Source organism: Rhinoraja longicauda, chromosome 5, assembly GCF_053455715.1.
Source record: "Rhinoraja longicauda isolate Sanriku21f chromosome 5, sRhiLon1.1, whole genome shotgun sequence".
Classification (NCBI taxonomy): domain Eukaryota; kingdom Metazoa; phylum Chordata; class Chondrichthyes; order Rajiformes; family Arhynchobatidae; genus Rhinoraja; species Rhinoraja longicauda.
In genome coordinates, this window is record NC_135957.1 from 15,865,708 (window position 1) to 15,884,340 (window position 18,633).

General features: G+C 42.4%; 1 protein-coding gene across 1 annotated transcript in view; it reads right to left on the reverse strand.

The window, feature by feature from the left end:
• The window catches only part of efcab12 (EF-hand calcium binding domain 12), a 50,839-nt gene that overhangs the window by 9,138 nt on the left and 23,068 nt on the right, over positions 1-18,633 (reverse strand). The window contains exons 5-11 of the mRNA XM_078398964.1: positions 18,300-18,513; positions 15,283-15,397; positions 12,085-12,210; positions 7,739-7,870; positions 4,984-5,097; positions 1,115-1,228; positions 12-125 (exon numbers count right to left, since the gene is read on the reverse strand). Coding sequence (XP_078255090.1) covers positions 12-125; positions 1,115-1,228; positions 4,984-5,097; positions 7,739-7,870; positions 12,085-12,210; positions 15,283-15,397; positions 18,300-18,513 — 929 coding nt within the window. The remainder of the gene's footprint in view (positions 1-11; positions 126-1,114; positions 1,229-4,983; positions 5,098-7,738; positions 7,871-12,084; positions 12,211-15,282; positions 15,398-18,299; positions 18,514-18,633) is intronic.

Sequence of the window (18,633 nt, forward strand, 5' to 3'; positions counted from 1 at the left end):
AAGAGCATTACCTTGGTTTTGACTCTGACGTTTCACTAGGCTTCTTTAGTTGATTGTTGTCCGGGTGCACCTTAATTTGGACCATCTCCTTTCTCGGTGTCAGTTCTTCCACAGTGATAAGTTGTCTAGGATAGCAGGGAGATTAAGAATTATTCACAGATTTCCCTGCTCTCTTTGTTACTTCTTGCAGTTATTTTATTATTGTTTACAAAAACATGATGATGTTTCTGCATTATTTCGCTGCATCAGATGGAGACGGGGCTGGGGAAGAGAGTGGAGGAGCGGCGCAGACCTCGCTGGTGCTGGGAGAGAGAGGGAGGGAGGTAGGGAGGGAGCAGCCCCCGCAAGTGGTGGCACTCCTTCACCTGACCCTCTGACACCCTCCCCTTCCCCGCGCTCCCGCTCTCACCCGCTGCTGCTTCTACCCCCGAATCTCTTCCCCCCCCACTCTCTCCCTCCACTCTCCCTCTCTTCCCCCTCACTCTCTCTCCCCCCCCTACTTTCTCCCCACCCGTCTACCCTCTCTCTCTCTCTCTCTCTCTCTCTCTCTCTCTCTCTCTCTCTCTCTCTCTCTCTCTCTCTCTCTCTCTCCCCCCCAGTGGTGGTCACTGTATTTTTTTTGTTTTTTAAATAATTGTATACTTACTGTGTATATATATTCCAATATTTCAAGCTCTTTTAAAAAATTGAATATTATTTATTTGTTGCCATATAAATCTAATGCAAACTAACCTAACCTAGTTTAACCTTTCCTAATCTGATCTAACGTAACCTAGTCTAAACTTTTCTGAGTTCATTAAATTTATAAAACTCACACTTCTTCATTTTTTCCTACGGCCCGCAAAAATGTGCCAAATATATAATGCGGCCTCATGCTGAAAAGTTTGGAGGCCTCTGGCCCAAAGAGTAGGAAAATTATTTGCTACTGCTCAAGATACGCATGTGATTTTCAGTGTGAAGACAGACAGGGCTAAATGAATGAATAGCTGACACTGGCTGGATCATTGATAAAGAATGCCTTGAAGTAGCTTCTAGCAAAATTGGTCATCTTTAAGAATGAAGGAGAAAGTAAAGGGGAGGAGGGAGGGGGGTGGAGAAAGTGAAAGAGCATTACCTTGGTTTTGACTCTGACGTTTCACTAGGTTTCTTTAGTTGATTGTTGTCCGGGTGCACCTTAATTGGGACCATCTCCTTGCTCGGTGTCAGTTCTTCCACAATGATAAGTTGTCTAGGATAGCAGGGAGATCAAGAATTATTCACAGATTTCCCTGCTCTCTTTGTTACTTCTTGCAGTTATTTTACTATGGTTTACAAAAACATGATGATGTTTCGAAGCCTGAAAGAAAGCACCGACAGAAACATAAGTTTGTAATTGAATAACAAATTTTCAGATGCTGGAATTAAAATAGAAAATGCTGGAAATACGGCTCTGGGCAGCCTATTTCTGTGGTAAGAATTACAGGATGATGATCTTTTAGATGTGATTGCAATGTGATAGTCTGTAAACTCATGACCTGACGTATCTCTCTCTTTGATCCATTGTTATCAAGCCAAGAGATCATGCCAGGTCCAGTAAGGAGTCCAGAAGGTATGATGGGTGCAAATATATTCAAAGAATTATGTCAACCTGATGCAGTTACATGTGTGTTAACAGTAAATGCAGACAGAGCTAAGTGATCCTACAACCAATAGATCAGATTAAAGCTAAGTATTTCCAAAAATACTATGGTATCACAAAATGCTGGAGTAACTCAGCAGGTCAAGCAGCATCTAGGAGAGAGGGAATGGGTAACTTTCGGGTCGAGACCCTTCTTTTCCTATCCAAAAATACTATGAACAGTGATGGGAAATTATGGAGCAAATAGGAGGAGCAAGAATGAGTATGAAAAAAAAATTGTCTGAAAGTTTCCCTGTTGCATAAACCAGTTTATAACAAACTTGATTAATTCTATATATTATAAATGGCCAACAGTACTCAATACAAGAAAGATGGTGGACAGGAAATATTCCCATTGTAGTACTGAAGACATGGTTGGAAATATCATCACTTAAATGAAGATGAAATAACAATGGAGAATGCGGAAAATATTCAGTGGATCAGGATGTATGTCTGGAGAGAGATGCAGAGTTACCATTTCAGATTGACTTTCTATTAAGCTATGGTTGTCAGAGTTCAATTATTTAATCCACAGTACTTAAACATCCTGGAGAAATAACCCCTTCTGATTACTCTCTTCTGATGAGTACAGCCAACTGCGATTCCATCTCAATACAAAAGTGAATGGCGCCATGTACATAATGAGTGGTGCTCCAAAATTCACACCGTTTTATCATCAATCATCTTTGTCACATCCTCAAAATACTCATCCAAGTTTATCATACATGACCTCCCCCTCAAAAGGCCATGCTGACCAATACTAGAGTACCAAGAAAGACCACTCGACTCTGAAAACCGTAGTAGGGCATGTGTAAATTTCAGCGCCATTTTAGTAGGCAGATTCTGTGTGCTAGACTGGGCAGCGTTCATAACTCTGCAATTTCTTCGTATATAAAATGTTTGCAAACAATTATTTTGTTCCACTTCTTGGATAAGTTGATGGTTGACATTTATAACTATTTCTTGAAGAATTGCTGCTTTGTGATCTTTAAACTTTGGATGTTACTGATTGAATATTTGCACTAGAGATCCACTCCATCTGTATCTGGCCAATTGATCATATTTAATGAACTGTTCTTCTTAGCTTCCTCTGTTAATTTTAATTTCACCTCCACGAGCTGTACCTCTTTTTGTTTTATTTTTAAAAGTCATGGAAGCAGAGATTAGGCATTTGCAAACAATAGATCTCTACTGTAACCACAATATAATTGAAAGACATTTAACTTTATACTTAGAGCCAAGAAAATCTCAATTGGTGAATTGATTAGTTAAAAACCCTTGACAGCCACTAAAATGACCACTGCTGCCTGACGTGGTACAGAAGCATGAATCCAATTCAAATAGACACAGTGTTGGAGTAAATCACCAGATCAGGCAGCATCTCTGGAGAAAAAGGATGGGTGATGTTTCAGGTTGGGACCCTTCTTCAGACGGGGGGGGGGGGGGGGGGGTGGCGGAAGGTGAAGAGCTGGTATAAATCAGGACCTGATCTTTTCATTGGGGTTAGCTGATATGCGAAACAGTGCAACCCTGTATATCTCGCACACAAAATGATGTAAATCTTACCATGAATGACAGAAATAAAAAGTGTTATCCTTGTTTATGAAGTTCATTTTTGAATGATAAAAAATTGAAGGGGGTTGGTGCAATATACTGCTAACCCACAAATGTGTAGTTATGAGATATTCACATTTGAAAAATCCATAAATCACAAAAAAAAGAAGGTGCCTTTGTTATTTGACCAACTTATCGATTGAATTTAAATATGAAATTTTTACAGGTTGTAGGGTAGTGTGTAAGGATCGTGTTAATGCATGTAACTCATTTTTCAGAAAAGTGAGGGTTAGCACTATATTGCCTCAATTATATGTTAAGTGCAAAACTAAACTATGGTAGTAATGTCCATTATTCATGTCTAAAGCTAGCACTTCTGTATCAGTGTAGGTATGTGTGCATTACATTTTATTACACTAATATAGAATGAAAAGAATGGAAAAATATCTTGACATGTGTTCATAGTTATTTAATTCACAATATTAGGATTTCTGGAAACAAGTTTGATGTCACTGATTGCGAATGTGTACGGGTAGGCCCGAATGAAATGTATGTGAGAGAACAGCGATCATGATAGGGAGAACCATGTGCTGAGAAGTATGTGCATGACTGATTATATATATATATATATATATATATATATAGAGATTGAAAGAAAAAAGTTGTTATATATATATATATATATAATATATATATATATATATATATATATAGAGATAGAGAGAGAGAGAGAGAGAGATTGAAAGAAAAAGGTTGCTAAACAAATCACAAGAAACGAGATATATATGTGTGTGTATAAAAATACATATATATGCGTGTTCGAAGTAAGAACAAACAGAAGTGAAACTTCCCTCCTCGTCGCTGCCGCTCACCCCGGGGATGCGGGGCTTCTGACAACAACTACAACACTTGTGTCTGTTCTTATTTCGCTGCATCAGATGGAGACGGGGCTGGGGAAGAGAGTGGAGGAGCGGCGCAGACCTCGCTGATGCTGGGAGAGAGAGGGAGGGAGGTAGGGAGGGAGCAGCCCCCGCAAGTGGTGGCACTCCTTCACCTGACCCTCTGACACCCTCCCCTTCCCCGCGCTCCAGCTCTCACCCGCTGCTGCTTCTACCCCGAATCTCTTCCCCCCCCACTCTCTCCCTCCACTCTCCCTCTCTCCCCCTCACTCTCTCTCCCCCCCCCTACTTTCTCCCCACCCGTCTACCCCTCTCTCTCTCTCTCTCTCTCTCTCTCTCCCCCCCCAGTGGTGGTCACTGTATTTTTTTTGTTTTTTAAATAATTGTATACTTACTGTGTATATATATTCCAATATTTCAAGCTCTTTTAAAAAATTGAATATTATTTATTTGTTGCCATATAAATCGAATGCAAACTAACCTAATCTAATTTAACCTAGTTTAACCTTTCCTAATCTGATCTAACGTAACCTAGTCTAAACTTTTCTGAGTTCATTAAATTTATAAAACTCACACTTCTTCATTTTTTCCTACGGCCCGCAAAAATGTGCCAAATATATAATGCGGCCTCATGCTGAAAAGTTTGGAGGCCTCTGACCCAAAGAGTAGGAAAATTATTTGCTACTGCTCAAGATACGCATGTGATTTTCAGTGTGAAGACAGACAGGGCTAAATGAATGAATAGCTGACACTGGCTGGATCATTGATAAAGAATGCCTTGAAGTAGCTTCTAGCAAAATTGGTCATCTTTAAGAATGAAGGAGAAAGTAAAGGGGAGGAGGGAGGGGGGTGGAGAAAGTGAAAGAGCATTACCTTGGTTTTGACTCTGACGTTTCACTAGGTTTCTTTAGTTGATTGTTGTCCGGGTGCACCTTAATTGGGACCATCTCCTTGCTCGGTGTCAGTTCTTCCACAATGATAAGTTGTCTAGGATAGCAGGGAGATCAAGAATTATTCACAGATTTCCCTGCTCTCTTTGTTACTTCTTGCAGTTATTTTACTATGGTTTACAAAAACATGATGATGTTTCGAAGCCTGAAAGAAAGCACCGACAGAAACATAAGTTTGTAATTGAATAACAAATTTTCAGATGCTGGATTAAAATAGAAAATGCTGGAAATACGGCTCTGGGCAGCCTATTTCTGTGGTAAGAATTACAGGATGATGATCTTTTAGATGTGATTGCAATGTGATAGTCTGTAAACTCATGACCTGGCGTATCTCTCTCTTTGATCCATTATTATCAAGCCAAGAGATCATGCCAGGTCCAGTAAGGAGTCCAGAAGGTATGATGGGTGCAAGTATATTCAAAGAATTATGTCAACCTGATGCAGTTACAACACAAAATTACATGTGTCAAACAGTAAATGCAGACAGAGCTAAGTGATCCTACAACCAATAGATCAGATTAAAGCTGTAAGTATTTCCAAAAATACTATGGTATCACAAAATGCTGGAGTAACTCAGCAGGTCAAGCAGCATCTAGGAGAGAGGGAATGGGTGACGTTTCGGGTCGAGACCCTTCTTTTCCTATCCAAAAATACTATGAACAGTGATGGGAAATTATGGAGCAAATAGGAGGAGCAAGAATGAGTATGAAAAAAAAATTGTCTGAAAGTTTCCCTGTTGCATAAACCAGTTTATAACAAACTTGATTAATTCTATATATTATAAATGGCCAATAGTACTCAATACAAGAAAGATGGTGGACAGGAAATATTCCCATTGTAGTACTGAAGACATGGTTGGAAATATCATCACTTAAATGAAGATGAAATAACAATGGAGAATGCGGAAAATATTCAGTGGATCAGGATGCATGTCTGGAGAGAGATGCAGAGTTACCATTTCAGATTGACTTTCTATTAAGCTATGATTGTCAGAGTTCAATTATTTAATCCACAGTACTTAAACATCCTGGAGAAATAACCCCTTCTTATTACTCTCTTCTGATGAGTACAGCCATCTGCGATTCCATCTCAATACCAAAACGAGATATGTATGTGTGTGTGTGTATATATATATATATACACACACACACACACACACACACACACACACACACATATAATAAATTTATATATATACACCATAAAGGTCGAATCGCCTTTATGGTTTATGTACATCATGTGAAAAATAAGATGAAGAGAGAAATGGAGCGTTGCTTTAAATCAAAGTTGCTTCTGATCCATGAGAAGGAACTTTGAGATCTATTTATCTCTATCTTACCTCTCACACACAAACACATTCATATATATATATAGCTTTGCCTCTCGCAGTGTAATCAGTGTTGTGGTGGAACAGGAAGTAGTGATGATATTATATATATAATAAAGTTAAATTTGGGCAGAGTGTGTGTTTGAGCAATACAAGGGAAACTGCACAAAAGAGGGGGCTCGGGAGGAAGGATGGGAGGGAAATGGGCAGAAACAGTAAGAAATAATAAATTCAGAGAAATTAAGCCGGGGGAAAACATTTTAAAATAAAAATAACAACAAAATGAGAGTTGATAGATGAGATATATTCTGCATTTTAATGGTATCATCACACATACTGTTCCCCCACAATACTGATTACTCTGTGAGAGGCAGAGCGATCGGCGGGTTTCGCTTATTAAAATGGCGGCCGCTCTGCTCCTTTGTGTACTACGCTTCAGTATAGGCGATTTCAACGGAGTGGTCTATCTTGTTATTCCAGTATTTTTGATGCTGACTATCCTTATTAATCCCAAATTTTTCCAAATGGTATTAAATCCTATTATGTCACCAGAAATCCTCTCCAATAGCTTACTCTTCACTGATGTAAAAACTACCCGGCCTTCTATCTGCAATGTAAGTATTAGAATCACCTTGAACACAGCATACCATTAGGACAGAAATATTGAAAAATGGATCAACACAGGCCCCCTGAACTGCATTGTGCAAGATGCAGTCAATGAGGCACAGATAAAATTTCATCAATGAATATAAATCAAAGAAATGCAGATGTGGAAAATCTCAAATAATAACGAAACATCACCCACCCCCAAAAAAAAGACAGCTTCTTCACTTTTCAAGAACTGGAACAGTAGGAAAACAGTAGGAAAAATATCCCCCTCAATAGTTCCTATTAAACTTTTTGCTTCTCATCTTAAATCTATGCCCTCTAGTTCTTGATTCTGCTACTCTAGAAAAAAAAGGTTGTGCATTCATCCTATGTATACCCCTCATGATTTTATACTCCTCTATAAGATCACCCTCTGTCTCCTGCACTCAAGGAATGAAGTCCGAGCCTTTCCAACATCATATTGCTAAGGCCCTTGAGACCTGCAACATCCTCGTAAATTTCCTCTGCACTTTTTCCAGCTTATGACCAGTTAATTTGCACTGTTTTGCAGTTGGTTGAAGGGCAAATGATGACCAGAACATGGAAAATTCAGCCTAAGGAAGACAGGACCAGTTGAATGATCTGCTGACATTAGCTACTTAACATGCAAAGAATGCCCATTAAATTAGAATTTGCCTTGTAATTTGGCAGCATTAGGAGTCAAGGGGTAAATTGAGAAAGAGTAGGCGTGGAAGAGCACTACCTCAATTTTGATTCCGCTTCTTCACTGACTTCCTCCAGTTGACTGGTGTTCTGTTGCATCCCTATCTCGACTTTCACTTCCATATGCTTTGATTCTTGGTTGGGATTATCCACAATGAGCTGCTCAGGAGATCTGTAAGATAGAGAATTACTCGCAGGGATTTCAGTTGTTTAGTATTCAGTACCTGCCCAAAACAAACCCATTAGCAATTCACATGCTCCTCCAGATACTTCCTACACATTGAGAAAGTACCTGCCCGAAACATTCACTCAGGCAGTGAGTTTCACATTCCAAACAAGTCAAGTCAAGTTTATTTGTCACATACATATACAAGATGTGCAGTGAAATGAAAGTGGCAATTCCTGCAGATTGTGCTAAACTACAAACAGAATAGAAAAAAAAAATTTAACACAAAAAATAAATACAGTAAATTAAATTAGTCCCTGATGATATGAGAGTTAACAGTCCTGATGGCCTGTGGGAAGAAACTCCGTCTCATCCTCTGTTTTCACAGTGTGACAGCGGAGGCGTTTGCCTGATTTTAGCAGCTGGAACAGTCCATTGCTGGGGTGGTAGGGGTTCCCCATAATGTTGCTGGCTCTGGATCTGCACCTCCTGATGTATAGGTCCTGCAGGGGGGCGAGTGTAGTTCCCATAGTGCGTTCAGCCGAACGCAGTACTCTCTGCAGAGCCTTCCTGGCCTGGGCAGAGCTGTTCCCAAACCAGATTGTGATGTTCCCGGACAAGATGCATTCTACAGCCCCAGAGTAGAAGCACTGAAGGATCCTCAGAGAAACCCAATATTTCCTCAACTGTCTGAGGTGGTAAAGGCACTGCCTTGCCTTACTCACCAGTACGGTAATGTGTGTTGTCCATGTCAGATCCTCTGTGATGTGGACTCCCAGGTATTTAAAGCTGCTCACCCTATCCACAGTAATCCCATTTATCTCCAGTGGCGTGTACTTCCTCGGATGTTGAGCCCTTCTAAAGTCCACAATCAGCTCCTTAGTTTTTGTGACATTCAAGAGGAGGCTGTTGTCCTGACACCAGAGTGCCAGATCAGCCACCTCCTCCCAGTAGGCCTTCTCATCGTTATCGGAGATCAGGCCCACCACCACAGTGTCATCAGCAAACTTGATGATGAGGTTGGAGCTGAACCTGGCCACACAGTCATGTGTGTACAGGGAGTACAGTAGGAGGTTAAGGACACAACCCTGGGGGGATCCTGTGTTCAGGGTGAGGGGGTTAGAAATATGTCTCCCCATCTTGACCACTTGGGGCCAGGCGGTCAGAAAGTCCAGGACTCAGGCACACAGGGGTGTGTTAAGCCCCAGTTTCAGCAGCTTCTCAGCAAGTCTGGTGGGGACCATTGTGTTGAAAGCTGAACTAAAATCAATGAACATAGCCTCACATAGCCCTCCTTCTGGCTGTCCAGATGCGAGAGAGCGGTGTGCAGAACCTGGGAGAGTTCCCCATTATCTACACTGGATCATCCGTGGATCTGTTCGGACGGTATGCGAACTGCAGCGTTCTGAAACACCCTCTGATTGAAAAAGTTCTTCCTCAGTTCACTCCTAATTATCTTATTGCTTAAACTCATCCTCTGCCCTCTTGTTTTAGATCCTCTGCGATGGAGAAAAGTTCCCCATTATCTACACTGTCTATGCCCCTCATATTTGTATTTATCTCTATCAGGTTCTCCCCTCCCCAAGCCTACTCCACTCCAAGGAAAAGTCACCTACACTATACAGGCTGTCCTCATAATTGAGTTTCTGCAGTCCAGGCAACATTATGGTGAATCTCCTTAGCACCATCTCCAGTAATCATGTCCTTCCTACAGTGTGGTGACCTGGATTGTACACAATACTCCGAGACAATGTCTTATAAACTCCCTGTTCATAAATTCTATGCTTTGGCTAATGACACAAGTATTTCATAGGCCTTCTTCACATCTTATCTAGTTGAGTTTAAATCTTCAGGGATCCTTAGACATCAAGCACCCTCTGTTCCTCAATTCTCCCTGAGGCCCTACCATTCATTGTGCATGTCATATCCTTGATAGTCCTCTCAAAGTGCATCACCTTGGGATCATCAGGATTAAATTCCATAAGTATCTCTAAGTTCCTTTGAGCTCAGCCGCTTAAGTCTAATTGACCATTGATAGAAGCCTTAGACATACAGCTTTGCTTCATTCCCCTCGATACTTTTGGTTGAGCTAATATCAATTACCATTTACAGAAGAGTGTTCTAAAGTGTTCATGTTTTTGCATATAACACGCCTAAATGTCATCATCAAAAGGAATGATATTAAGGAGAACAGATATCAACCATATCTGTTCTCCTTAATATCCTAAAACTTTAATCAGATAACTCCTTGCATTACTATAAATTTATTCAGTACAACTTTATTCGTTTATACCAAAGACAGACACAAAATGCTGGAGTAACTCAGCGGGTCAGACAGCATCTCTACAGAAAATGGTTTCGGGTCGGGACCCTTCTGCAGACTGATTATAGTGAGGGAGGCGACAGGAAGCAAGAAAATAACCAGGACAAATCAGGGTTGGCAACAGATGACCTCAGGCAAGGAGGTTCCCTGATGGTGTAAGCCCAAGAGGGAATCATCATTTGGACTTTTAGTGGAGGGAATGGAGAGGGTGGTAGGGGCGAGGGGAGGGGTCAGTATAGGAATGGGAAGAGGGGGTTAAAGTGGTCAGCAATCTGGAGATCAGTAGGCCTTGGTGGACCGAGCGTAAGTGTTCAACGAAAAGGTCGATAAGTCTACACTTTTTCTCGCCAATGTACACGATATGTTTTATCTTGAGTATGTTTTTTCCATAGAGAGTATTCATTGAATTTCAAGTTGGATAATGCATGATGTTTGTCTTTTTTACCAAATTATTGCAATGTTGCATCAATGTTTAATTCCTGAACATTCCATGAGCGATATACTGTATATGATGGAGACTTTACTATGCAGTACCTAAGCCCATGTGTCACATGACAGGAGAATCAAATCCATGGTCTTTACCTATGAGGCCTTTGGAGAGGCTGCACCAAGCTTCAGTGTGTTCATTAGCAAGTAGTCCTGCACTTTAGAATGTGCCAATCTGTAGACAACTCCTTGCACTGGAAGAGGAGCAGGTTTTGGCCAGATCAGTGTCCACCTTTCACCAAATTGAATATCTGTCAATGTGCATCCCTGGGAACAGCCTGTTAAGCAGCTGATTTGGATGAACCTCCATTTCCAAACTTTCTTGGAAACAGATCCCAAAAGAAGATGGGCCGCCAAAAACAAACAGGGACCACTGGGGACCATAATGGACACTTTGTAACTTTGTCAGTGCCCTATATCTATTCAATTCTTAGCATACCTTGTGTATGGTGTGCGAAACAAAGAATTTCACTGTGACATGCCACATGTGATAATAAAGTATTAAATAATCAATCATTAATGTGAAGATAGACACAAAAAGCTAGAGTAACTCAGCGGGACAGGCAACATCTCTGGAGAGAAGGAATGGGTGACGTTTCGGGTGATGTGGTGTAATTGAGACTTCAGCAGTGCATACACCAGCCAAGGAAAGTCTTGGTGCTTGTTTTACAGTCCTGATGATGAGGCATTCTATCCAATGACTTTTCCAGTTTACTCAGGGAATGATACAATAGGATTCCTTATTGTAAGTTTCCTTAAAGGTGTGGGCTATGAAACATAGAAAATAGGTGCAGGAGTAGGCCATTCAGCCCTTCGAGCCTGCACCACCATTCAATATGATCATGGCTGATCATCCAGCTCAGTAACCCGTACCTGCCTTCTCTCCATACCCCCTGATCCCTTTAGCCACAAGGGCCACATCTAACTCCCTCTTAAATATAGCCAATGAACTGGCCTCAACTACCTTCTGTGGCAGAGAATTCCACAGACTCACCACTCTCTGTGTGAAGAAATGTTTTCTCATCTCGGTCCTAAAAGACTTCCCCCTTATCCTAAGCTGTGACCCCTGGTTCTGGACTTCCCCTACATCGGGAACAATCTTCCCGCATCTAGCCTCTCCAACTCCGTAAGAATTTTATATGTTTCAATAAGATCCCCCCTCAGTCTTCTAAATTCCAGCGAGTATAAGCCTAATTCCAGCGAGTATAAGCTGGAGTAGTTAATATTTTTTTTATGCCGTTGGCTGAGAGGAAAGTAGTGACTAGAACACTGGGATATTCCCTGCTGGCCTTAAATTGTACCACTTTTCGATTCTAGCACATGGGAATCAGGACTAACTGAATGGATAAGTGACATTTATTGGCTCTTCCACATGAAAAGCCATGGGCTTCTGGTTGGAAAAATGCATTACCTCAGTTCCGACTCTGGCTGTTCACTAACTTCCTCCAGTTGACTTTTATTTAGCGCCATGTTGATCTGATTCTCTTCCTTTTTCGGTGCATATTTATGGTTGAATCTATCCATAATGATGCGTTGTCTAGGATGGCAGTAAAATAAATAATTATTAACAGACATTCAGCTTTATTTGGCACCCAGTACCTACCTGAAGCTATCAACTAGAGACTCTTAGATCTGCAGTTTACAAAATATATTTGCTCCTGAGAAGCTTGCTTAACACATGACCATGCCTATCATTTTGATTGAGGTTTTTGAAGAAGTACTCAGAAGGTTGATGAGGGCTATATGAGGGGGGAGGCACTTGGTGGATCCAGCTGAGGAGTTGATGGGAGAGATGGAGCGAGAAGGGGGAGGGTGGAGATACCTGGATAACTCAATGAGCCAGGCAGCATCTCTGGAGAAAAAGAATGGTGATGTTTCAGGTCGGGGACCTTTCTTCAGAATGAAGAAGGGTCCCGACCCGAAAAGTCACCCATCCTTTTCCTCCAGAGATGCTGCCTAACCCGCTAAGTTACTGCAGCACTTTGTGTCTATTGTCGGTACATACCAGCACCTGCAGTTCCTTTCTACACAAGAACAGAAAGTGATGAGTGGAACCAGATAATGGAGGCTTGGTGGGCAGATGGGAACAGTAGGGGGAAGGAATAGTGTGTTGTATGTGTGGGTGATGGACCATGTGAGGGGAGGGGAGAAGTAGGTGACGGGATTGGGGAGGGGATTGAAATGAAGAATATGTGTCAGAGGACATGAGTGAATGAGAAGAGCAAAAAGAAAAGGAGGTACGGGTTGTTCCTTTGTTTAACAAAGGAAGTAGAGACAATCCAGGAAGTTACAGGCCAGTGAGCCGCACATCAGTGGGAAGGACGGTATTGGGGAGGATACTTCGGGATAGGATTTACTCGCATTTGAAAGAGAATGGTTTAATTAAGGAGTCATTATGGCTTTGTCTGCAGAAGGTCATGTCTTTCAAATTTGACTGAGGTTTTTGATTAGGTGACAGAGGTGCTTGATGAGGCTAGGGCATTGGATGTTGACTACATGGTCTCTTGTAAGTCATTTGATAAGGTCCCTCATAGAAGACTGATCCGGAAGATTAAGATGCACTGTATTTTGGTTTGGATTCAGAATTGGCTTATTTATGGAAAAACAGAGGATTGTGGTTTTATTTTTTAAAATTTTAGAATACTGCGCAAAAACAGGCCCCTCCGGCCCAACGAAGATAGACATAAAATGCTGGAGTAACTCAGCAGGACAGGCAGCATCTCCGGAGAGCAGGAATGGGTGATCAGCTTGAGACCCTTTTTCAGACTGATCTGAATGATCAGGAGATCATGTTGCAGCTTTATATATCTTTGCATTTGGAATATTGTATGTAGCTCTGGTCTCATTGCAGGAAGGATTTGAAGTTTTAGATGAAGGTGCAGATGAGGTTTCCTAGGTTGCTCCAGTACTTTGTGTATTTTTTTGTAAACCAGCATCTATCTGCACTTCCTTGTGTCTACATTTTACTAGGATGCTGGTAAATTACTAGCATTACAACAAAAGGTTGGTCAAACTTGGATTGTTTTCTTCTAGAACATTGGAGGCTGAGGGGTGACCTGATAGAATTTTATTAAATTGGATAGACATAGATAGGATAAACAGTCAGAACCTTTTTCCCCAGGGAGGAAATGTCAAATATAGAGGGCAAAAGTTTAAGATGAGAGGAAGGTTTAAATGATGTGTGGCAATTTTGTTTTACAGAGAGTGGTGAGTGCTTGGAACCCACTGCCAGGAGTGGTGCTGGAAGCAGATATGATAGTGGCATTTAACAGGCTTTTAGATAGACACATGGATATGGGGGGAATGGAGGGTTCCTGAACATTCTTGACACTCTTGACAAATTCCACCTCATCTAAGTCCTTGGCACTGTGTCAATTCCAGTCTATATTGGGAGAATTAAAATCCCATGCCAGGACAATCCTATAAATTTTGCAGCTGTCTACAATGTCCGAGCATTTGTGTTGCTCTCATTCCCATTGACTATTTGGGGACCTATACTACAATCACAACAAGGTGATCATCCCCTTTTTATTTCTCAGCTCCGCCCATTATAGCCTCACTGGACGATCCCTCATTAATGACATCTTGGACTACTGCCATCATGTTCTCCTTGATCTGCCTCTTTTACCCCCCCTCTCTCTCGACTCTGGAACATTCAGTTGCCAGTCATATTCCTCCTTTAGCCAGGTTTCCGTAATGGCTATCCAGTCGCATGTACCTATCCACATCCTGAGTTCAACCTCCTAACCTGCTAGGCATTTGACATAAATGCAATTTAATCCAACCTAAGCACTTTGGAGTCCAGAATGGTAACAAACAATCTTGTTGAAATAAATTAGAATGTGAAAGGGATAGATGCTGAGTGGCTGTGTGCGTGTGCCCTCTTGGTATCTTGAACTAGTGGGCAGTTTCAGATTAAGGAAATTGGAGGAGCAGCACCTCATATTTCGCCTGGGCAGTTTGCGGCCCGGTGGTATGAACGTCGACTTCTCCAACTTCAGATAGCTCCTCTGTCCCTCCCTTCCCCTCCTCCTTCCCAGATCTCCCTCTATCTTCCTGTCTCCACCTATATCCTTCCTTTGTCCCACCCCCGACATCAGTCTGAAGAAGGGTCTCGACCCGAAACGTCACCCATTCCTTCTCTCCCGAGATGCTGCCTGACCTGCTGAGTTACTCCAGCATTTTGTGAATAAATTAAGGAGTCTTTATTCTTTGCCATCTTCCACTGCATTCTTTGAGTCTGCTTGAGATACTTACTGTATAACACACAATTTATCTCAGCACCTCATTTGGTGTGAACTACACTCCACCATGTCTGCATTGTTTGCATGAAAAGACCCACAGACAAACAAAAGGTAACCCATTTGACTCGTACTCCCATCAGCCAGTCTAAATAGTTACTCCCTTCATCATCGGCAGTGTCACTGAGTTATGTATCATCTACAGAATACTCTGCAATTATTCTTCCAGGTCAAGGAGATGGTTCACCACCACTTTCTCATGGGAAATGAGGGAGGGACAATGAAGGCTGTCCTGGGCAATGAAGCTAGATCCCAAAAATGAATATAAATAAAAATAGAAGCATGGTCTGGCTCCCTCCCATTCGCACCTAGTGACATGCCATCGCTCCGCATTATCATCAGATACAACACTAGTCCCAGGCTGTCTTAGCTTCAGACTTTGGCCCGGGGTGTTAGTTAACTTGTCTCCAGGGTGAAGTAAGGCTACAAAGAAAAGACACAAATTATGACTCTTGAATCAATGCGGCAGGGTAGTCATTTCGATAAGGTGGACATTTCAACAAAAACAATTTGCATTTATACAATCATTTAACACCGTAAAGTATTGAGGCATTTAAACTTAATCTCATGCCACTTATTTGAGAAACTGAATCATAAGGCAAAAATGGATCACAGACCTTACATGGACCACAGATCACAGACATTGCACAAAAAAACCATTCCAATGTATACAACACACACAGGCAAAATGCATGCAAGGATGTTGTTAATCTTTCTGTGACATACCATTGACATCTCCCTCACTGCTGAATATTCAACCATGAGACTGTGAAGAACAATCAGATATCAACAACAATTATAATATTGACAGTCAAAGTATTTTTCCCAGGGTGGAAATGTCAAATATAAGAGTGCATAGGTTTAAAGAATAGTTTAAAGCACATTTACAAAGCACTTTCTTTTACACAGAGTTCTGTGCCTAAAATGTGTTGCCAGGGAGGTGGTGGAAGTAGAGACAATATCAATATTTAACAAGTATTTAGTCAGGCACACAAACATGCAGGGGACGGAGGGATATTGTCCATGTGCAGGTAAATTGGCATTATGGTCAGTACCGAATCATGGGCTGAAGGGCCTATTCCTATGCTATACTGCTCTAAGTGCTATGTTTTACTATTGCTGGTAACCAAGTTTAGAATTTCAAAGTCCCACCATCTCAGCAATGTGGTAAATAATAAGAAAGATTGTAGCAGACTTCAGAAGAACAGATTATACTCCAACAGTTCTGTCACCTCCAACGTGATCCCACCACCAGTCACATCTTCCCATCTCCACCCCTTTCCACCTTCTGCAGAGACCGCTCCCTCCCCAACTTCTTGGTTCCTTCATCCCCTCCCACCCAAACCACCCCCTCCTCAGGTACTATCCCTTGCAACCTGTCCCTATATTTCCTCCCTCACCTCCATCCAGGGACCCCAGCAGTCCTACCAGGTGAGACAGAAGATCACACGCATCTGCTCTAGCCTTATCGACTGCATCCGGTGTTCCCGATGTGGCCTCCTGTACATCGGTGAGACTATGCGTAGACTAGGAGACTGTTTCACTGAATACTTGCGTTCGTTCTGCCAAGGCCTACTGCATTTCCAGGTTGCAAACCATTTTAACTCCCCTTCCCATTCCCAAACAGACCTTTCTGTTCTGGAGGTCTTCCTTTGCCAGAGTAAAACCACACGGCAACTACAGGAACAGCACCTCATATTCCGCTTAGGTAGCTTACAACCCAACGGTATGAATGTTGAATTCTCAATTTTAATTAACTTCTAATTTTAATTAACCCTCTCATTTCTCCTCCACACCGGGGAGACGCCACGAGCGGGGGGGTGGCGTGAGGGCAGCCGGCACTGCAAGTGGCCGGGGTGATTGCACAAGCCAGGGGTAGTGTGGCAGCCGGGACTGCCAGTGGCTGGGGAGACGGCACAAGCTGGGGGTGGCGTGAGGGCAGCTGGCACTGCGTGGCTGGGGAGACAGCATGAGCCTGGGGTAGAGTGGCAGCTGGCACTGCGTGGCTGGGGAGACAGCATGAGCCTGGGGTAGAGTGGCAGCTGGCACTGCAAGTGGCCGGGGAGACGGCACGAGCCGGGGGTAGTGTGGCAGCCGGAACTGCAAGCTGCCAGAGAGGTGACGGGAGCCGGGGTGATGTGGGAAGCCATTGGTGGCAAAGATATCAGAAAAGCAAGATGGACCACTCTGTTTAAATCGCCTATACTGAAGTGTAGTATACAAAGGAGCGTAACGGCCGCCATTTTAGTACGCAAAACCCGCCGTTCGCTATACCTCTCGTAGTGTAATCAGTGTTTTGGGGGAACAGTATGTGTGATGATACCATTAAAATGCAGAATATATCTCATCTATCAATTCACAGATTTTTGTTATTTTTCTTTCTAAATGTTTCTGCAAGGTTCTGCCTACTAAAATGGCGCCATGACATACTACGGTTTTTAGGATTGAGTGGTCTATCTTGCTCCTCTAGTATCTATGATTGGTGGGTCAACCCACTATAACCGAAATCTATTTTTAAAAAATCAGTTAAAACAAGGGTTTCCTGTAATTCTATAATAAATTGAATGGTTGTAGAGGTGTCCTACACATCAAACAACTTTATTATGTTACTAGACGGGTGTGGACCCGTTGGGTCCAAACCTCTCCTGCGGGGCCCGGCAACCCTCCCCCAACTGACGACCCGTGGACCTGTTGCCGGCCGGGGAGTCTCCCCCGGGGACGGGGGCAGCAGGCAAGGGGGGAGAGGAAATGGGAGAGGGAGCCACTCACCCCGGTCCCGGGCAGCCATTGTGGCGTCCAGAGCGACCCATTGGGTGCAAACCTCTCCTGCAGCGGCACCTCGACGGTGACGGCCGGCGGACAATCAGTGCCCTTTGAGACCACGCGCGGATGCGACAGCCATCTTACGTAAGTATTAGATCAATGGGCCCCAACTGCGCAGGAGCGGCTGACGGGCATGGGAAGTGGAAAAGGGATTCATTAAAGTTTAATAATTGTTTTTTTAAGTTTAAAAAGTAAAAAACTTTTAAAATAAAACAACCATTTGAACTGCACGCCAATGGTGAGTAAGGTGGGCCTAAAATTGTTGCGCTATCGTGTACCATTTTGGCTGTATTTCGGGAACAAATATATCCACAAACCTACAAATATACAAGATGAGAGTTTTAGTAATATATAATAGATAGATGTATGCAGACAAACAGAGAATTGGAAGCAAAGATGCAAGTTCCTAACTCAACTCGTCTGAAAACCGTGTGCTTTAAGCAACAATCTTTAAAAGTGGAATCCAGTAAATTTTAAGACGATTAACATGACTGGATGTTACCTTTAATCAGCATCTTTTCAGTGAAGGCAATGCCATAGAACTGGCACATTTCCAGGATTTTCCTGTATTCCATCAGGCACCGTTGGCGGAAAGCATTGGTTGCCTCCCCCATTTCTCCCCCCATTGTAGTTGGTAAAGAATGGCAGGCAATGGAACGCTCCTCTCCCTTCATGTCTAGACATCTTTCCTGTAAATCCATGTGATGTTGTTTGCTCTACAATGATTAAAGAAAAAGCAAATGGACAAACCGGACAAACATTCACGGCAATGGGTGACACACATTGCAATATGCAGCAATATTGAAAAGAATATAACTTAAGATATGTTAAGGTGA